At 47.1% G+C, this 22,051-nt stretch overlaps 1 protein-coding gene across 4 annotated transcripts in view; it reads right to left on the bottom strand.

Moving 5' to 3' along the window:
* TEP1 (telomerase associated protein 1) overlaps positions 1-22,051 on the bottom strand; it is a 63,074-nt gene that overhangs the window by 37,192 nt on the left and 3,831 nt on the right. For 3 of the 4 annotated variants that reach the window (XM_054992430.1, XM_054992432.1, XM_054992428.1), the window contains exons 2-10: positions 18,723-19,022; positions 16,899-17,219; positions 10,018-10,173; positions 8,245-8,379; positions 3,409-3,570; positions 3,064-3,219; positions 1,649-1,744; positions 1,074-1,204; positions 108-265 (exon numbers count right to left, since the gene is read on the bottom strand). In XM_054992430.1, coding sequence (XP_054848405.1) covers positions 108-265; positions 1,074-1,204; positions 1,649-1,744; positions 3,064-3,219; positions 3,409-3,570; positions 8,245-8,379; positions 10,018-10,173; positions 16,899-17,219; positions 18,723-18,983 — 1,576 coding nt within the window. In that variant the 5' untranslated portion in view covers positions 18,984-19,022. The remainder of the gene's footprint in view (positions 1-107; positions 266-1,073; positions 1,205-1,648; positions 1,745-3,063; positions 3,220-3,408; positions 3,571-8,244; positions 8,380-10,017; positions 10,174-16,898; positions 17,220-18,722; positions 19,023-22,051) is intronic. The other variant, XM_054992431.1, reaches the window with a different exon arrangement.

Raw genomic sequence — 22,051 nt, 5'->3', positions numbered from 1 at the left:
GTGAATATCTTATCGGGCATCCGGATTTAATCTGGATTGGCACAGGATTGTGGGGTGTCAAGGTTCAGAAGATGAGTTAAACCCAGCAAGAGTTAATTCTCAGGTACCGATCAGATCTTCCCAGGCTTTGGCATTGTTCCCCCGTTGGCTCAGCTCCCGGTCCCAAGTGAGCGGTCTCGGTAGTTTCATGCGGGTGCCAGCCAGGCTTGAGTCCCAGGGCCCTGGAAGGCGACTTCGAGAGAAGGTGTGCAGGTCTGAGGGATACCTGCAGTGGTTTAGGGGCAGGAGAAGGTAGAAGGTGAGTTGTGGCCCACTTCACGGACCCTCCCCCCACCCCCCAGCCAATCCGGTGCTTATTTAGCCAGAACCTTTAGCAATACTAAACCTGGCTGGCCTTTGTCTGATCCAGTAAAGCATTTCCAATCAGCAGGTGCTAGTTATGCCTTAACTGTTTAGAGACCCTCGGAATACACACCCATGCTATGATATAATAATAATAATAACAACAACATTCAATTTATATACCACCCTTCAGGACAACTTAGCATACTTTACAAAGTATCCAGAGGAGTTAGCCGTGTTAGTCTGTAGTTGCAAAATAGTAAGAAGTCCAGTAGCACCTTTAAGACTAACCAACTTTATTGAGGCATAAGCTTTCGAGAATCAAAGACAGCGGTGGTTCACAAAAACTTATGCCTCAATAAAGTTGGTTAGTCTTAAAGGGGCTACTGGACTTTTTACCATTTTACAAAGTATGCTATTATTATCCCCTCAACAATCCGGTTGACCTGAAACTTTTTGATGACCAAGTAGACACCACAGGACTAGAGATTAGCCCCCCCTGTCAAATAGAACAATGTTACTCTTATGAGAGCAGCAAGAATGAGTGTGTAGGAAGGGGCAGAGATTAGAATATACTGAAGCAACTGCCATGGAAATTTTGCAGCTTTAATTTAAAATTAAACTTTAAATCACTAGCCCTCATGGTCACAGCTTTCTTTTTAAGCATGCAGGGGCTCTGCCTGCTGAAGCCTGGGTTTCCACTGGCTATAATAAGATGGGGTTTCACCCACCTGCGCCCCAGGAGGCTCATTACATGCTGGGCCGGCTGAGAAATATGAAGGCGCTGGATCAAAGCCTTGAGAGAGAAAGGATCTCTGGGGGCTGCCGGTTGCTTCGGGGCCGACTCCGAGGGCTCGTCAAACTGCAGGGAACAAATGAGAAGTCTAAGGAGTCTCTGTGGTCATGTCTGAAAGGCAGGGCTTTTTTTCTGGGAAAAGAGGTGGTGGAACTCAGTGGGTTGCCCTTGGAGGAAATGGTCACATGACTGGTGGCCCCGCCCCCTGATCTCCAGACAGAGGGGGGTTGAGATTGCCGTCTCCGCCACTCAGCGGCACAGAGGGCAATCTCAACCCCCCTCTGTCTGGAGATCAGGGGGCGGGGCCACCAGCCATGTGACCATTTTCAAGAGGTTCCGGAACTCCATTCCACCGCGTTCCTGCTGAAAAAAAGCCCTGCTGAAAGGGAACTGATGACCAACTCATGTGCATTTAATGGGCTCATCCCTCACTGTTGAGCCAAAACTATGCTCATGGCTATATCTGTCCCCAATCTACAAAAATCATCCGTTCTATCAGGTGGCACTCACCACTCTTTGGAGAGCTTTCAGTTTCGACGCAAGGAATTTGTTCCGACCCAACGCATGCTTTTCCCAACGGTTGCGGCAACCTGGTTCCAGTTCCTTCTGAGAACAAAAACACCACAATAGTATTCGATTTATATACGGTCCTTTAGGACAACTTAACACCCACTCAGAGTGGTTTACAAAGCGTGTTGTTATTATCCTCACGACAATCACCCTGTGAGGTGGGTGGGGCTGAGAGAGCTCTGGAAGAGCTGTGACTGACCCAAGGTCACCCAACTGGATTCAAGTGGAGGAGTGAGGAATCAAACCTGGTTTTCCAGATTAGAGACCTGCTGCTCTTAACCACAGCACCAAACTAGTAAACAATATTTGTTAATGGGCAGTGCCTACCCACCTACCCCATTTTTACCCCACTTTTCCTCCAAGGAGCTATTTCAATCCTCAGCTCACCTCTGTGAGTAGGGTAGGCTGAGAGAGACGGTCTGCCCCAAGGTCACCCAGTGAGTTTTCTGGCCCAAGTGGAGAAACAAACCCAGGTCTCCTCACTCCTACCTAACACTGGCTGATTCCGCACACGTTGGATGATGCACTTTCAATGCACTTTATCGTTTGAGGTGGATGTTTTGTTCCGCACAAAAAAAAAATCCGTTCCAAATGATCTATAAAGAGGATTGGAAGTGCATTATCCAACCTGTGCGGAATCACTCACTGTGTTGAAAGGCTTCAATACTGATTCCCACCCCCCAACCCCGCCCGCCCCAAAATTAAAGCCTATAGAAACCCTGAAGAAGTGAGCTGTGGCTCACGAAAGCTCATACCCTTCCATTAATTTTGTTTGTCTTATAGGTGCTAATGGACTCTTGCTTTTTACTACTGCTATAGAAACCCTGGGAAGTAGTATTTCCTTAACAATGGCTGCCTCAATTCCCGTATTTTAAGACTGGTTCTACTGAGGCTTGGAAAAAATCATTAAGATTATTTTTTTCCCTATCCAGTGGAGATTTGCACATCATCACCTTGTCTCCCGAATACCTCGGACTCAGCAGGTATCCTTGCTCCATAGTATTACTAAGTTATTTCAGATAAACATATGGTGTTCAGCCCCATAGACTCTTCAGCCTCAAGGGCCATGGCTCAAAAATCCCCCAACCACCACCACCACTTCACCTTCCCTTTCTGTCGATATGCAAGGCTTTTTCTCCAAATTAGAATGACTGCTCCATTTCCAGAACCTGCATTGCGGACATGTTCTATTGCGCAGCACTTTCCTTTAGTGGCTAGAATATTTGTGAACATTCCATAACTCCATAGCTGCTCAGCCAGTGAGCGTGGGGGAGAAAGGAAGACATGTATCACTCAGCCTCTATGTAATGATGCACAAGAGGTCTCTAACAGAAGTTCATGGGCCCCAACTTCACCTTCTTCGTCTTTGGCCAATGACGTTTTTTCCCACGGCTCTTCCGCACATTGTACTTGGCTAACTGGTATGCATCAAACTGTCGGAATTTGTCTGTCATCGCAGCGCGGAGGCAGGAAGGCAATGGAGCCAGAGTTTCTCCTGTCTTTGCTAGGCCCTGCATAGGAGAGAAGGAGGGGGGGGGGGTTGTGTGGATGGTGGCATCTGACCACAAGGGGGCAGTAAAGAAGGAGCTCTGATTCTGGGATCAGCTCTGGAACTCCCTGCCACAACGTTCTTGACAAAGTCAAAGTCCAAGGAGACATTCAGGAAATAAAAGCTGCATTGAGGTGTGTGTGTCTCTTACATCGTAAAGCCGAGCTACTTCCATCCAATCAGAGGGCAGCTGTACCGTGTGGCTGAAATAGCGGCGCAGATGTGGGCGGCAGGGCAAGAGGCGGGAAGAGAGTGCCAGAAGGAAGTTAGCTGTGCTGCGGATGTTCAGTTCCTGACGAGCATACAGGGCAACCTAGGAGCCAGAGGGAGCGAGAGGAAGAGTGAGGGGGGAAAACGGAAAGAGGGCAGCATCCAAGACAAAGAGGAGGCCAAATTTCCAGATTTGCCTGGTTCGATCTGAATATCCTTATTTCACTTCGCTTGACCGAAAGAAACCCACACCCTTTTTTCTCAAACTAGTTCCTTGTGCCAAATATTTTCTGTTAAAATTCACACTTCCTCCTCAATGTTGGTGTTATTCACTCCCCATCTCCTTTCAGAACAAGAAGCGCCAGAAGTCGCCTATATCGGGGTTGGCTCCCTCTGAAGGGGAGAGGACGCTAGAGCCTTAGGGAGCTTCGGCAGTAGTTGCTTTACTTGCAAAGAAACAAGCGGAGAAGTCCAGGAGGCACGCCAGAGCAGGTCTGCTGCCCGAACTCTGATCCCCCTGAGAGAGAAATCTTGTACCCCAAGGTGCTAAACCGACACACAATCATCTTCGTCTCTCCGCCTTGGTTCCAACTCATACAGCTGTTTCTTTACACACATGCACACCCACACCCTCACCCCTCAACGGAGAGGGGTCCCCTCCTCCTCCATGCTCTGACTGGCAGGTGAACAGAGCTGTCGGAGAACCGACCCCTAACATTCAAACCCCACTGAGGAAAAACCCATCGCTGTGAATGTTCCTTCGCGTTCCTTCGCCACAGGCTCTGGCTCCCACCCTTTCGGGCCAGGCGCATTCTTGCTGCTGATGCAGCCATCTCGCAACGCTATTTTTGCGTCATAAGAATAAATACCAGAGGAGCAGCTGGGCTAGTCTGTCGTAACTCAATTGAACAGAACTCTAACAGCACCTTAAAGACTCAGGTCGTTTCCACAAGGGGAGGGGCCTGTGTGGCTTCCCTGTTGTTGTTGTAGCTGCAGCGATGGGACTTCCACAAGTCGCCACCCACACTCCCCTGGGCCAGCACAGCGTTTGCAATTTTTTTTTAAAAGTCAGCACTACAATATTGTCATATATCAATTTACTGTTGTAACAATCGGTATATCACATTCTGAAAATGCCCATATTATATTCTGTAGAAAAAGTAAATCTCCTAACCCTTTCCAATAGGAAGATATAAGTTTTTCCCTGTATGTCTGCAAGTGAAGAGGCTACAGTAGGGTTGACGGTTTCCTGCTGGGTCAGGGGACTCTTGCCCCCAATTCTCATTGCACCCCGCTGCTCAGCTAGGCAGGGGGAGAAAATTCCAGCGCAAAAGGAAGTGGTGACTGGCATTCCCAGCATGATGACAATGCTTCTGCAATGACCCAGAAGTGATGTCATCATGCCAGGTGATGCTCTAGGATTCACCAAAAACTCTATGCTTAAACAATAGAGTTTGGGGCAAATGCTAGAGTGCAATGACATCACCCCAGTGCAATGACATCACTTCTGGGTCGCACTGAAAGTGACATCAAGGGGTGCTGATCACCTTCCTGCTAAATGCAAGTCCCTGCCTCCCCATCTCTTGCTAGTTATCAGGTTGGCTACCCTAGGCTGGAGAGTTGCTTTTTCTAAAAATGAAAGCTGAGAATTCAGAGGACCTGTTGCACCTATTGTTACAAAAGTATATCATCATCATATTTCCATGCTGATTCTTAAAAAATAAAAGCCCGCCCAGTGGTAGGAAGAAATCGTTGCCACAGGGACAGGTCAGTGAAAAGGGCTGCCACATAGGTAGGAATATCCCAATCTTCTCAACCACACAGCAGCCATCCAGACTTTACTACGACCTTTCCCAAAACTTCAGAGCAAAACAGGTTTCAGAAAGATTGGAGAAAAAGCCAGGGAACCGAAAGATGCACAAATCTGCCACAATGCTGTGGATGTGTGGGAAAAAACCCACTTCCCAACAGCCTCCAGGGAGGGGCAGATAAGCTGTGTGGAAATGGCCTCACACAGTTTATTCCAGCGTAAGCTTTCGTGAGTCGGAGCTGAATTCCTCAGAGAAATGGGATGAAGTTCATCTGCTGAAGTGATCTCAGAATCCGAAAAAGCATGTATGGAATACAGAGTACTTGTCTTCAAGATTCCACTGTTCATTTTTGGCATTAGTTGCAGATAAATGGCATGTAAGAAGCATACAAGAATCAGCTCATTCTAACTCCAAGAACCGCTCAAGTTCTTGGCATCTGGAAAGCAGCAGCATCCAGTCCAGAGACAGAGATATCCCAGCACAAGGCAAATTGCTGGGATATGCGCACTCTGCATGCACAGTGGATGTGCAGCTGTGCACAGGTAGCACACCACACTACTGTGCAAATTCCTCCACAGAACATTATTTTATCAATTGACAGGGAATTAATCTCACCATTCCAACTTTAGCTCCCCCAAAACAAGTGGTTTTAAACAAGGAGTCCATGTTTGAGCAAAGCCAAGTTCCTGGCCCTCTGGCTCACAAAACGGAAGAAAGATTCCCACTGTGAAATAACTTGAAATGCAATAAAAAGAAAACACAGTTCTGTATGGTTTTTCCTCCCAGCTCTCACAGCTTCCCAGTTCCAAGTATAACAAGATTTTTTAGGGATTAGTTCTCAGCAGCACTAGAAATTGCTGACAGAGCCAGAAAGAGTGAGAGAAAAAGAACGGACATTGTTTTGATCTGCTGTCTGTGTGCTGTGGGTCTTCTCTATTGCCTCTACAGACAGATTAGTCTAAAAAAAAATTAACCTCCACATTTTAAACAAATCTTCTGAGCATCCATGCAATAATAACATCCGCAATAATAACGCCCACACAATCTCCTGATAAAATGCTGTCCTGGACTATCACACAATAACAACATGTGCTTATATACCACTCTTCTGGACAGATTAGTGCCCCACTCAGAGCTGCCTTAGACTTGCTGAATTGACTTGCTTGTTTTCTGTCTGTTTCAATACATTCTTTTCCAACTGAGCCACATATGATAGCACATATGTTTGGCATGAAGAGTAACAACAACTTCATCTAGACATCATTCTTCTAGACATATTAGCAGAGCAGTGGACAATATCCATGTTATTATTATCCCCACAATACAGCTGGGGGGCTGGGGCTGAAAGGAGTGGCTTACCCAAGGCCACTTGCTGAGTACATGGCAGTGGTGGAAGTTGAACCAGCAGAGTGCTGATTGGCAACCCAACCACCTAACCACTGTGCTACAGCAGTTTTCAATAGGCATTTTGGAAAAAGAATATCCTATTATATAATTCTCTTAGCGTCTTTCCAACGGATGCACATTTATTGTGGTGCGCCGTGGAACACCACCTCTGGAGGGCACTGCTGGCGGCGGATGGCCGGGCGAGTCTGCCCGGTCCTCTGCCGCTGGGCTACGTAGCCCAGCTGGAGGAGGCAGAGGTCGGTGCAGGAAAAGCGACGCGCCTGCAAGCCCTGGTGGAGCCCGGGCGACGGAGCAAAGTGCCCGGCACCATCTTAGCCCCACCAGAGCCGCGCCACACCGCTCTTGGCTGGGCCAGGGCGATGGGGCGGAGGCGAAGAGCCCGGCACCCTCTGTGCCCCACTGGAGCCGTGCCGCACCATGCTGCTCTTGGTGGGGCCGGGGCAACGGGGCAGAGGTGAAGCACTCGTCGTCCTCTGAGCCATACTGGAGTTGCACCGCGCCGCTCTTGGTGGAGCCAGGATGCGTTGTGCCACAGCTCCAGCGGGGTTCACAGGGCTACAGGTGCGTCGCTCCCCTGCATCTCAGCCCTCCCCAGACCCCCCTTTCCCCTCCACCTGCCAATCCTCCCCAGACCTGCCCTTGACCCTCTACCTGCCAATTCTCCCCAGACCCCTCCTGCCTCTCACCCCTCCCCAGACCCCAATTGTCCCTCCACCTGCCAATCCTCCCCAGACCCCTTCAGCCTCTCAGCTCTCCCCAGACCCCCCCTGCCCCCCTACCGGCCAACCCTCCCCAGACCCTTCCTGCGTCTCTGCCGTCCCCAGACCCCCCCTTGCCCCTCCACCTGCCAACCCTCCCCAGACCCCTCCTGCCTCTCAGCTCTCCCTAGACCCCCCTTGCCCCTCCACCTGCCAGCCCTCCCCAGACCCCTCCTGCCTCTGAACCTTCCCCAGACCCCACTTTCCCCCCTACCTGCCAATCCTCCCCAGACCCTTCCTGCGTTTCAGCTCTCCCGACCCCCCTTGCCCCTCCACCTGCCAACCCTCCCAGACCCCACTTGCCCCTCCACCTGCCAACCCTCCCCAGACCACTCCTGCCTCTGAGCCCCCAGACCCCCTTTTCCCCTCCACATGCCAATCCTCACCAGATCCCTCCCACCTCTCAGCTCTCCCCAGACCCCCCTTGCCCCCTACCTGCCAATCCTCCCCAGATGCCTCCTGCCTCTCAGCTTTCTCCAGACCCCTCTTGCCCCTCCATCAGCCAGCACTCCCCAGACCCACCCCCCCATGCCAGCCCTCCCCAGCCCCAGCTTTCTAGAGCCCATTGTATTTATTTGCACGACGGGCTTTGTTTCTAGTTTATAAATATTTGCAATGCAACTGCCAACAGGAGGTGGAAAATAAGCTACATTTAACAAAAAAAGCTAAAGGAGCTCAAAGAATATGCAAGTTTGACATGTCCCTTAGAACTACACTGGTTCCTGACTCCAAGTTACCCATAATGCCTCACTCTCTTGATGGGGGGTTGGATGCAATCCCAGCATCCCCTCCGTACAGTACCTTGAGGATAAATTCAGGTTCATGTTCTGCCAGCCTCTCACACACTTGCTCCAAGTCCTGCTCCATCTGTCCGTTAGGGCTCCCATACCTGAAACCTTCTACCAACGAGCAGCAAACCAGGTTCAACAACATCAGCTGTGGAGGGGGCGGAAACAGAAGACATTTTTAAAAAAGTTTTATGGAATTTCGGGGTTGGGTAGTTGTACTCATTGAGTAAAAAAGTATTCCCTTTTGTCTGAACATCGGTTCTGGACTGATGTCTGCACAGAGCAAGAGTAAGAGAAACCAGAAGGCACGTTCCAGTTTCCTAACAATCCAGGAAAGGAAGGCAGGAGGCCTCAAGTTCAACTTCCCCATCCCAACACCACCCTATTTGATTGCATCAAATCCGGAATAAAGACAGGAAACCTGGTTCCCATTAATTAATCAGACTGCACACCCCAGAAAAACAAGAGCAGCATAACATACTTTAATTCCATGCAGGGGCAAAACATGTACATGGGATTTGGTCATCATTAAAAAAAAGTCATCTTTCAGTACCAGCAAGTTCTTAGTCCGAAAGGGCTGCAACAATATTTAATAGTCTACCTTTCTTGCTGAAATCTGCACAGAAGAACATAGGCAATGACTGTTGAGCTCTGCAAAGCCAGAACAGTGGCTAAATAAGGGCCAAATGACACATTCAGAGTTTGGGTCCCAGACCCAACTTGGATTCCCCACAGCCACACAGCAGCTGCGGGAAACGGACTTTAAAAGACAGAGATGTTCCACCAGGCATTTGGTAGTTGAGGCGGGCAGACCACTTAAGATAGCATGTCGGCCTCCTACCACAGGGGGTGGGGGGAGTATATGCCCCCCGCATATGACTGGCCACCTACCCCACAGGTTATTTAGTTTGAGAGGATAGGGCAAAATGTGTGTGGCTGTTTATAACGCTGCTAAATTTTATTCTATTTATCGTATATTTTAAAATGTCCTGATCCGCTCTGAGCCCACTTGCGGGCAGAGTGGAATAGAAATCAAATTAAAAAAATAAGAATAAAGGACTCAGACCACTGCTTGAGGGGAAGAAGGGCTCCTGTCCCTCCAGCTGTTTTTCAGCATGGAAAGTGCTGGGGGGGGGGGCGTTATTTCCTCCTTTTTGCTGTCCGTGTGTACAGAATACTCCAAATGGAGCAGCAAAACAGAGAAAGGAATCCCTCTTTTTCCATGTGGGAAAATGGCTGGGGAGGCAGGAGCCCTTGCTCGACCCACAGCAGCGTTCTGAGTCCATTTGGGTGCTGCTTTACATTCAAAAAGCCATTCTCTGCAGCTGCTGTGTGCCTATGAAGAAACCAAACCCAGCTTGTTAAAAACCCGAACGAGTAGTTTGGCCCTAAGAGGTCCAGGAATCGGTATCTCTGCCTGCCTCGTTTCTTTCCCTTGCCCACGGATCAATGAAACCAAAATAAAGTCACGCTCATTAAAAATTATGCAAAATAAGAGCCATCACGCAAGTCTTAATCTGCACGAGTTCAAAGAATTTGGCACAGGATTCAGATTACCTCATGTCATCTTCTCTTCGCCCGCACCACCCTGCTTATAAAGGAGCCCATCTTTGTAGGCTTGTAGTCTAGAAACTGATTTTTTTTTTTAAATGAAAGTCAAAGTTCTTGGGATTCTAAACTGCGTACCTAATTCTGCGTTTGTAAGAGTCGTACAACTAGGCCAAGACCAGACATCGGCCTAGTTCAAAGCCAAGAGTCCAGTTCCCATGATTGCCACCTTCCTTACCTTGTCTGCTCTGGTTTCCCGCTCTTGGCTGTCCTCTGTCATCTCGTGGCCAGAGGAGTCTCTCTCATTTGGCTGTTCCTTCAGCTTGTCCTCAGGAACTGTCAGGACGTATTCTGGCATCACACCACCCAAGTCCTCGTTCCCCTCTCCCTCATCCTGCAAAGACAAAAAAGGCACAAAGTCTTAGCTAAAGCCGAGATGACTTTATAAACATTCCCTGGGTTATCTGCGGAAACAATCCACTGGGAAGTCCAGGTCTGAATCCCAACTCTGCCATGGAAGCATGCTGGGTAACCTTGAGCAAGTGACACACTCAGCCTAACCTACCTCACAAGGTTGTCATGAAGTCTGGGGAGTCAGTTATTTTTATTTATTTATTTATTTTTTCAATTTATATACCGCCCATCCCCAGGGGCTCTGGGTGTAGTGGTTAAGACTAGCAGGACTCTTATCTGGAGAACTGGGTTTGATTCTCCAGTCCTCCGCCTGAAACCAGTTGGGTGACCTTGGGTCAGTCACAGCTCTTCCAGAGCTCTCTCAGCCTCACCGACCTCACAAGGTGATGGTTGTGGGGATAAAAACATACTTTGTAAACCACTCTGAGTGGGTGTTAAGTTGTCCTGAAGGGCGGTATATAAATCAAATGTCATTATTATTGTAAGTTAAAATGGAAGAGAGGACTTTGCATTCCCACCAGGGAGAAAGGAGGGATATAAATTAAATAAATAAATACATATAATTCAGACAATGACACAGACCCAAGCCTCGTCTGATCTGTAATGACTTTGACTACCTGGTCCTTTTATATTTATGTTTCACAGGACAAACGGTACATTTTATGTCAGCTTCTGGATCTAACACAATTTTTGCAAGGACTCACATAATTTCTGGAAGGCTTATGTAGAAGAACTTTCCTGGTGAATCACATCCTGATTAGACACACAAAGTCAGTCCAACTAACTAACCCTTGCACTTAACTCCAGCTCTTGACAGTCTTCCTACAATCTCTTAACTGAACATGTGAACTTCTGCACGCAAGGCACATGACCTGTCACTAAACCACCACCCTTTTCCCAATTAGTCCTGTGGCGGGAAAAACCATGTCCAGTCGAAATCCTTCCCCACCGATCCCACCACAGCATGTGTGTTTGCTTTAAAAAAATAATAAAACCCAGGAAATATTGACTGGAGATCTCTCCAATCTGGCAAATATGCAGTTCGGCACTCAGACACCTAAAACAGAATATCCATAACCAGAAATGTTGAATATCCACATTAAGAGACCATAGGTTTGAATTCCTACCCACCAAACGAGAGGCAGGAGAACTTCATTCTTTGCTCCACACTTCCATTCAGTCCACATTCCATCTGAAATATTCTAAGGTGGCTTCAAGCAGATCTTGAAGGCCTATTGTCATTTCTGATCTACTGAGTACAACCTGTTTTTTCAAAAAGTGCATCAAACCCCTTTTTTCCAATTTCCACTCAGAGGCAGCTTGCAAACCATAAAAATCATACACATCATAAAAAGACACAAAAAACCAGGCCTACTCCTGTGTCAAAGGTCACCGATAGATCTAAGAATGAGAAATGATTTGTATCCATTTCCAAATGGAGATCATCCACCTTTGCAACGAATGGTGTTTCTGTCTCATGACTGGGCCTGAAGCCAGATGGAACTGAAGGAAGGGCAAAAGTGTCATTCAGGTATGTCACGCCCACTCAAAAAACATTCTCAACAGAGGAGGATTATATAATTGGCTAACCTGTCCATAACCAGAGAGGATATTTTAGGCAGAAGCCTGATCAAAGATTCTTGGACATTAATGTATCAATTATCCCAGCTATTCCCTTCCCAAGAATATGTGGGTAGCCAAGGGTGGCAAGGATCTACACTATAAGGAGTGGCATTCAAGATCCCAAGGATACCACCCACATCATCTGCAGAACCCTGAGAAGAGGGTGCTTCAGAACCATCTCAGAGGCACTGCACACTTTTCGGTCCTTTTTCTAACTGGGAAGGACTATGCTTAGACGTACCAGTGAATGTGCTGGACTTGATACAGCATGAGACATTCCTGTGGTTGCAACAGAGGTCATGAAGTCATGAGCATGATTACACATGGCGGACTTAGCATGGCTGCTGACATCTCCTTCATTTCCAGCGTTGGCATCTTCAGTACAAGCTCGGAGAACTTCCCTACGAGAGCAACTGTGGCTAAACCTGTAAGATCCATAACCTGGTCTCTGGGATTCAACACAATGGGATACAATCACTGACTAATGGGTGTACGTGCAAAAGGAGAAAGACTAACGAAATTCCCCTTTCCCGTACCCCTATTCATGGTCGATGAAGAACTGCACCTAGCAGAAACACACTGAGATAGCACATAAGATCACATGAAGTATCACCACTGGTTTCAGTCACACATGCCAGGCTTATGCCCGCTTTCATCACCGGTTCATGTATTAATTAGATCTTATTATCTACAGACTTGGCATTGAGCATCGTCAAGGCAGAAGTGGGGTCATAAGGAGCCCCTTTACACATATCCCCTGAAGTGGGACAGAAATTAGAGAGCCCCTCTACACGTTCCCTCTTGTCCTTCAACATTAATAATCTGACTCCCATACCAGTACATCATCCATATGACATTCGACACCCTGCCTTCTTACACAGCGCTAAAGAGATAAGCAAAACAGTGGAACAGAATAATATCTTCAATGATATCATGCAATAGAACCAAAACAATGCCCCCTTTTACATTCCCAGTATCCGCCCTCGCTAACTGACTGCTAGGAACAGAAAACAAAAAACATATATTCCTTGCTATGTCTGCATCCCACAGCCTGGAGGCTGTTGCTCTTATTGATCTTCCTACTCCACAGGAAGGTATTCTATGAAACCTTCTGTGATACAATAGAAATGGGACTTCCCATTCAAGTTCCAAGCCAAGACAAAAGTGCTTCAATTATGTTGTAAAGAGACAATAGCTGGATGCGGACCCAATCCCAACCCAGGCGCCTGGCTGCACGTGATTCCCCAGCACGCAGATGGTATCTCTCCGCTGGCTCAGACATCGCAACCCCGATGTATGATTTGCTTATGTAACGTTGGTTTACCCACAAATACTCATAGCTTATTACTAACAATGCCCGATCATAGTTAGGTGGGTAGCCATGTTGATCTGCAGTAGAACAGCAGGACCAATGAGACTTTCTGAGTGCAGGCTTTTGAGAGTGAGTGCTCCCTTTTTCAGACAGATCAGGGAGCCTGAGCCGCTACTCCATTGCAGAAACGAAACTGATCGTTTTGCTTCCCAGGTAATCAAGGCCACATCAAGGTGTGGGCATCAAAGTAAAAAATGGTGACATGAACCTGTGAGGAAGGCCCAAAGGGCTTTCGCCCTCGAAGCCCTGCAACTGAGCTGCCAACACAGGTTTGAACCTGTCCTACTGCTAAGAATTTTTTTGGTGTGTTATTATTTGGCAGTTACTCTAAAAGAGCATTTGGTCCACTCTTGGCTACACAGCCAGGAGGGAAACTACACGAGACACCTGGGCGCATGTCGTGTTCCACAAGGTTCCCTGGATAGTGTAGTCTTACCAAGAACAGCCACTTGATTTTCTCTCTTTCAAAAAGCCTCGGCTCGGCTCCTCCGAAAGCTAAGGGGCAGGGGGGGCAAACGTAACAGAGAGAGAGAGAATCCGCGATGCAATTCTCCACTGGGGAGAAGAGCGGTGGGGGGGATTCTCTATCTCCTGCAAAGAGCCGCCCTGGATTCCCTGCCTCCTGTTACATCCCCCTCCCCCAAACTCCCAGAGGAAAACCCAAGCCGAGGTTTTTTGAAAGAGAGGCAGAATCCCTCCCAGCACTTTTCCCCCAGAGGAGAATTGCATCAAGCAGCTGTTTTTTGTAAGACTACATTACCCAGGGAACCTTGAGGGACTCGACACGTGAAGTTTGGCTCCAGGCTACGCAACAAAGAGACAGTTACCCTTTTTCTTGTTGAGTAAGGTCTGCATTATACAGCAAAGGTGGTTATCTTTTTTATAATGTTGCCCTTGAGACTAAACCCTGGATGTTGAAAGAATCTTATTAACTGACATGTAAATGCTTTTAATGACTGTATTACTGAACAAGGGACATTGACCGTAAAATAAACCTGGTTGATAGATAACCTCCAGACATGGAGTGAGTCATTTTGTGGTTGGGGGACTGTGTCTATGGCACTTTCTCCTTACATCTATTCTTTTGTGAACTTCAGATAAAGATGTTCTTGTTTACCAGGACTGTTAAGAAACGGGGCTAATTTTTTCTTATTGCTCCACCTTTTCTGGGTTCCTTTTAATATTGCGGTTGCTGTGTTACTGTAAGAATTGATGGACATGGTTTAATTATTGACTTTTTAATCAAATCTGAATGAATTTTTATTGTCCATCAGCCACTCTGAGAACTGTCATGAGGCACCACGGAAACACCTCAAACAAATATAATAATAAAAGAACTGAGGGAAAGAAGTTCTCCAAATCCTGACATCTAAAAAATGCCTCAGATTCAAGCACACGTGGAGATTTTATTTCCAGTACAACCCCCCCAACAAATCCATATTTCACTTCCTCCGTCAGGCACTTTTGTAGCACTTGTCCTGCCTCTTCTTCCAAACAGGGCCAAACTATATAAGAAGAGAGTATCCCAAATGTTTTCAAGAGCAGCTACAGACTAGAGCAGCAGGGTGGATCTGTATCCTCCAGTACTATGTTCTGGACTTCAGACAGCCCTAAAGCTCTTTTCTGACCTGCTGAAGGAAATATGCAACGAATCAAAAGACCCACAACAGTAAGGACTAGCAACTTAACATAAAGTCTACAAAGTACAACACACAATTACGGTGTAAGTTACTGACCACTTTTATGAACAATATTAATCACAGAGGCCACTAGCCTGTTCCTTTTCAATACAAAATGAACACAAAGACTGCACAACAAAAAGTCCACACTCCCCTCCTGGGAAGACGTCCCAAAACCGTCTCTTAATGAAGCGAGTCACTCCTTTCTTCTTAATCACGGTGGTCAAATGATGAACACATTCCAATGACCAGCCGCCAGTTGGGAGATTCCGCAAGGACGCCAACCCTGCAGGGAGGATGGAAAGCCACCGTGTGCTCAACAGGGCGCAAGCTGAACTCCTGTTTCATATCTTCTTTGTCAAGAGCGCTATATACTGGTGGTTATGCAGTTCCACAAAGCTGCACTCTCTCCTCTAGCTCCGAAATGGATATCAATTGTCAGGTGTGAAATATGCAAGCAACCCGCACGGTCCTCCTTGAGGGAGGATATCTGAGGTTTGTATATTTATTTATTCAGTACATTTTTATCCAGCCCTTCCTCTAAAGAGCTCAGAGTGGTGTACATGGTTTCCCCCTCCTCCATTTTATCATTGCAGCCACCCTGTGAGGTTAGGCTAAAAGAGAGTGACTGACTCAACGTGACCCAGCGAGTGAGGATTTGAACCTGGGTCTCCAACACCCTAGATTCCAAGGTCCTAGACTGACATTGTAACCATTACACCATGCTAGTTTTCTTTAGAAAGTCTGTTATACAAATAAGGTGAAATTATTTTTCCAACTCACACCCTAGCCATTTTTTTTTACCAGACACTTGTCGTCTTGACCAATTCTAGCATTAAGGTCACCTGCAAGAAGAATTGGGTAATTAGGGAACCAATGGAAGGCTTTCACAGCCAGAGAACAATGGTTGTTGTGGATTTTCTGGGCTGTATAGCCGTGGTCTTGGCATTGTAGTTCCTGACCTCCTCAGGATACATTGAAGCCTCCCTCCATTAGCATTCCACACCCTGGGAAACTCTTACAGGATGACTCAGCCCAAACCCACCTTCCTGAGTAGATATAAATTACCTGCCAACATCTTCTCCACACTGTGACACTGAGAGATCTCTGTCTTTTGGTGCTACACCTCTGAAGATGCCAGCCACAGCTGCTGGTGAAACGTCAGGAACTACAATGCCAAGACCACGGCTATACAGCCTGGAAAATCCACAACAACCAAATTATCATAGGTTTCCAAAAAGAAGGACTAGTAAGAAGTTAGTGCATATTGATTTTGAGTTGGAGGGATGTAAGGTGATATTACTATAAAGGAAAAGTCAGTCAATTGAATCAGAACAGCCAAAGTCAGATCAAAAGAGGCCTCTGCTTCCAATCCAGAGATGTTGAGGCCAGATGAAATGAGGCAGGATAACTCGCCTCTTTGCCACCCCCTTCTCTCCCTTTTTAATCTCCTCTGAAAAAGTAACACATCCTGGAAAAGTTACGGGATTGCTTAAGTCAACTCTCTTATATTAAAATGGTATCAAAAGTAGATAGAATAGAGCTGACTTCTAGAAAGAAGCATTCAGTCTTTCAGCCAGCCTCATTCCAATGTAGTACTCTAAGACTGCTACAGGAGTATTGTCATTGGCTATCAGGAGTGGCATTCTCAATTTTCGTCGGCTAAGAAAGTACCATTCGGATTTACAGAGCGTATTTGAATTTTAGGTTCAAGAGGGACTGGAACTGAAGAATCAGATGTTGAAACATTACAAGAGAGTTTTCCTACAGGTTAGAAAAAAAGAGCAAGGAAAAACGGGTTAGATAACCAACTCTTCTCTAGTGGCTCTGTTCCAAATTAGAGGTCCCCCAGCTACTATTTACCAATTTAAAATGCACTGGTGATCTGTTCAACAGCTTGTCGGCTTTGGCTCTTGAGATGGCTCTTGGGAGTTACTGAATCTAAAACCTCTCTCACATATATCCCGACTATCCCCTTGCTATTGGCCACTACTTTTTATTTTAGGACTTTCCGCCCAAGGCGAGCCTTACTGTAAGTTGCAGCTGCTCCAGCACACAGCGAGGTATGTGAGCCTCATTCTGGGTACCGCAATCTGTCGGAAACCCTGTTGAAGTCAGGGTGCCACAGGTATCTAGCGGACCCAGTGGGACATGGAATTGTGTATCTGAAGGTTTCAGCGAGGACCACCGGAGGGCAGAGGATGCCAAAGGGCAGAGCAAGCGAGCTCTGGACTCCTCCAGTCCCTGAGGAGTAAGAGAAGCCAGGATGGGTTCCTTCAGGAATGGATTCTCCAACCAGAGAGGATTCAATTTAGAAGATGATTTCTTGGCATCAGCTGTGAGAAGCGAGGCCTAGAACAGAAAACAGACACCAGGGATTATTATGGGCAATACTTCTGCAGAATCCCGGGAGCCTAGTTTATACTTTAAGTCCCACTACACTTAATTTCCTTCATGTCTTTGTATTTTGTATTGCTCTTCAACAGGCCTCTCAGATGGAGCATAATAATTATTTTTTTTAAATTCCTATGAGGAAAATGAGGAAAAAAATATAACTATACAAATTTATAAACCTAGCAACATCTAGACCAAAAACAACTTCCCTCCCCATAAAAAACTGGAGAGACTACTAATTAATCAAGCGTTGCTGAAGACTTTGGTAAATTTTTAAAAACCTGATGTCTATTTAATTCATTTTAGGAAATTTATATGTCACTCTTCCGTTCCAGGAATGCTCGAAGTGGTGAATACAGAATACGACAGTAATTTAAAAGATCAAAAAATACAGTCCACATAATATAGTCCACAGGTGTAAATAGTCAAACACCTCCAAAGGCCTTCCAGAACTGATAACAGACATCAAGGGAAGGGGAAAACTCTTCTCTGCCAAACATCCTAAAAGCCAACACCAATCAGGCAGACAATATTGAGACAGATCAACTTAGGATCTGATCCAGTATAAGGCAGGTTTACATGTTCAACAGTAATGTGCACTAGAGCATAGGTGCAGATGGTATTTGGTACATCTGTAAAGTTCCTTCAGGAAGGCACACCTTACTTCTGTTCTGTTCACATGCATTTTTACAACAAGAGTTCGTAAGCTTGTTTCGCAACAGGAAGACATGTGGGGATAACCCAGATTTCCTCATGGTTTTGCTCCCTTATGCCAGAGTTAACCAGTCATACTCTCTACAGCAGAGAGGAATTCTGGGAAGAGCACACCCTTATTCCTGTAACGCTCACATAAACACAAGGAGCAGCCAGACACCCCCCCCCATTCCTTCTCACTTTGCGGGAATGGTACAAGAGCTAGAAGAGCGTTAAGGGCATCAATCTGACTGTACTTGTTAAACTAAAATAAGCTGCCTGCATGACGCACTGTGAAAGCAAGGCCGCACCACCAGATCCCCTGGTGGCACCTCTGCTGTGGATGAGCTTTGCTTTGAGCCTCTTCCTGGTATCATTTTTCTCAGTAACGCCACCGTCTTCTGACGTTTCTATCTGGATACTACCTGCTTTCCAGAGGCCATCTTCACACACAGAACCAAAGGCATCTGCCGCACCCACAACTGGCTACAGAGGAAATCAATTAAGCAAAAGCTTGCCTTGAATCACACCTGGGCCAAGCGGTTTCCCCTTTCTCAGCAACTCCCCAAACTGTTGTTTTATGATAAGGTGTGGCTCACTTACAAAAGCATCCTCCCAAACGTTTATTTCCTAATATTCCTTAGGGGAGGGGAAATGAGATGCCTCAATAGTTAAACCTATCACGGGTCAGACAGATATCAACATTAGCCACCCTATTTCAGCACTGTTTTTAAAAAATCAGCGCTGCGAGCATCGGCTCGACTTTACCTGCTCAGGGATCCAGTCGGAGCACTTGTGATCCAAGAAACTCAGAGCAGCAGGTTTTGGCAGGTGGTCGAGCGAGGCCTGGCTCTTCGTGTCAGGAGGTTTCAGTGAAGCGAGCCATGCAGAAGAAGGCGTAATGGGGTGCAAGAGACGGGCCCGGGATTCCTCCAGATTTTGGAGAGTGACAGAAACAGAAGAGGAGGCACGAAGGAAGGGGTCCTCCAAACCAAGCGGGCCATCATGGCCCACAGCAGAGGCATCCATAGAACTCGCAGAATCTGCTACCAGATGCTCAGACACCTGCTGGAAACAAATGGACAAAACATGGGTGATCATACCACACATTTACAGGCAATTGTTGCAGGTAGTGGCACCTTCCGCTCCGGAACAGAGGATGTTTAGAAAGTGATGTGCAACTCGGCTGCTGCGTGCTAATTTAAGCCAACTATTTACAGATCCATTAGCATTAAATTTATCGCCCTTATGAAAATTCGTGGGATCCCAGTGACCTCGGGTGCTTTTATCTATTAGACGCCTCTAGGATTAAATGTTCCTTGCTAAGTCTGAAGATCAGGAAATGCCTCTTCCAGGCTTCTAGACAGAAGTGTTGCGGGGCGGGGGAGAACAACAGAGGTCACTGGGAAACAGCCAAAATCTAAATATAAGACATCTTTAAAGTTATTTGCTTTACACTAACTGTAGTGGAGTTAAAGAGTAAATACTGAGTGCTTGTAAATCATGATGGTGCCCTTACTCATCAGCCAGAAGACAGGATTGTGCAACTGGGTTCAATATCGTTGGCAGAGTTTTCCCTTATCAGCAAACATGATGGACCCATAACCATCAGTAGGGTGGGGCAGCAAAACAAATCCACCTACAAAGACAGCAGAGGCTTCTACAGCAACTCCCTGGTCTGTAGGAAAAAATGCATTAGAATAGAAAGGGGGGGGAAGAAAAATAATGGGCCAATGAACACTTAGAATGCTCACTGTCAGTGTGATATCAGAGACCCAGTGTGGTCTAGTAGCTAAAGTGATGGACTAGGGTCCAGACGACCCAGGTTCGATTCCCCGCTCTGCCATGGAAATTCGCCAGGCGACTTTCGGCCAGTCACAAACTCTCAGCCTAACCTACCTCATAAGGTTTGTTGTGAAGAAAAAGTGGAGAGGAGAATGATGTAAGCTGCTTTGGATCCCCATTGCAGGGAAGGGCAGGGTATAAATGAAGTAAAATAAAATTTAAAAATAAAATTGTCCACCAGTAGGCACAGAATTTTGAGGGCAGTTAATCGTCAGCTGGCAGATAAAAAGGAAAACAGGGGAGACGGGAACCTGGGCCAGCAGCAGCTTCTAGCAGTGATCTCCCGTGAGCATCTGTCAATATGTTTCCGAGCATCCACTTCCTTCTTCTGTGAAACAAAGAACCAATCCTGGGTTTTCTCCACTTTAGTGGAACAGGAGGTGCTTTGGAAGACCCCGGGAGGACTACCTTTGAACCTGCAGGGAAAACCCATTTGGAAAAACCTGTCTTCAACATGGCTTGGAACCTGCTTTTTCTTTTTCTTTTTTTTTGGCGATTGGCCTCAGTCCTCACAGCAGCCATTTTGCTGCTGGCTGTGCCTCCCGTTGTCAGCCATTTTGTGCTGTGTGGCCCACCCAGTATTCTCAAAATTCCAATTGCTCACAGGCTTAACAATTTTGGCGACCCCTGGCTTACAGCATCCTCAAAAGGGAAAATTAGGGTTGCCATGAGGTACGCATTCCTGCCGCTATATCCACTTCCTATTCTAGGACGCTGTATACTTTAAAGGTCTCTAACGGCTTTAAAAACTGTCCCACACACCACTGGGCAGGAGAGAAAGAAAAAAAAAATCTCCTTCATGCGCTGAACCACTGAATGGGCTAGTTCACACTTGCAGGAGAATGAGGTGGCAGAGTCCTGAGGTGGTAGGACAGACTACCTGACTTCAGGGGCTGGGTGGCAGGCTTTTAATGTTTCTTCAGATAATAAACCCATGCAAACTAGCTCAACAAGGGGAGCATTTCTACCCCCCAGCCCTTTGCTATTTCTTTCTTCCCCAAGAAGTTTTTTATTAGGTTTAAATGGGTGCAAAGGCATTTGTCAAGTCTAAACCTCAAGAGGGCTTCTCCCACAACATACAGGGGTTGTCTACCCATACAGAGAAAAGGGTAACCAAAACAATCAAAGGGTTGAGGTACTTTTCCTATGAGGACTAGTGAAACAGTTCGGGGCTTTTCAGTTTAGGGGAAAAAGACAACTCGGGGCCAAGCTACAAGTGACGCCTGACACAGGTTGGACACGTCAGCTTCCATCAAGTTTTGATGGGAAATGTAGGCATCCTGGTCTCACAGCTTGGCTCTCCGACTGCTGTCCAATGGACTTTTCAACTGTCGCTTGTCCAACATTCCACCAAGCTGCCTACATTTCCCATCAAAAATTGAGGGAAACTGGATTCGGTTTCGTTTTCTCAGCCATGCCGGACGCTCCTCTCGGCTGGTCTGGGAGGAAACAACCGGGCACCCTGACCGGGCGGCTGACCCGCAAGGATTAGCCCCCAGGACTCCCAGGGAGGGAGCCAGGGTCCGGGACGCGGCGGGAAGAACTCCCCGAAATCAATGCGGGGGGGGAATTGCCCGTTTGTCCCTATGGAGGCCGGCAGATGTGCGCGGCGCCTCGAGTGCCGCCGGGCAACGAGAAACGGCAAGTAAAAGAAACAGGCGGAAGCCTGTAAACAAGCGAATCCCTTCTGTTCTACAAGCGTTTGTGAAGGAGAGGTTGATCTGAAGAAGACTCGCTCTTCCCCTTCGTTGAGTTCCAGAATTTTGTTGGCGCCCCCCCCCCCAAATGGCAGCAAAGAGGCAAAGTCCCGCTCTCGGTAAGTCAATCTCGGCTACCTTGCAGAAGGGGGAGTCGCTCGAAGAGTTGGTACGCAGGGCGGTGGTGGAAGCTATAAAACCCTTTGTTGACAAGCTGAACGAAACTGATCAAAGGGTGGGCTTAATTGAAAGCGAGGTGAAAACCATTAAGGCAGCAGCGGGGGGGGCAGAAAAGTCTGCTCTGGAAAGTGCGTCACTTGTGAAGGCTACAAAAAAGGACCTGAAGTTGGTGGAGAACCAGCTGATCGGGCTACAGGTGGAACGAACGCAGACAATTTTGCGTCTCCAAAACGTGAAAGAGGAGGAAAATGAGGATCTGTGGGATTTGGTCTCGGAATTACTGGCGACACCCGCGAGGACGACTAAAGAAGAGGTTAAAAGCGCCATTTTGGAGGTCCGTCGGGCTTCTTCAAAATATGCAACAAAGCGACAGTT

Source organism: Eublepharis macularius, chromosome 12 (assembly GCF_028583425.1).
Source record: "Eublepharis macularius isolate TG4126 chromosome 12, MPM_Emac_v1.0, whole genome shotgun sequence".
Lineage (NCBI taxonomy): Eukaryota > Metazoa > Chordata > Lepidosauria > Squamata > Eublepharidae > Eublepharis > Eublepharis macularius.
This window is presented reverse-complemented; position numbering and strand designations above follow the sequence as displayed.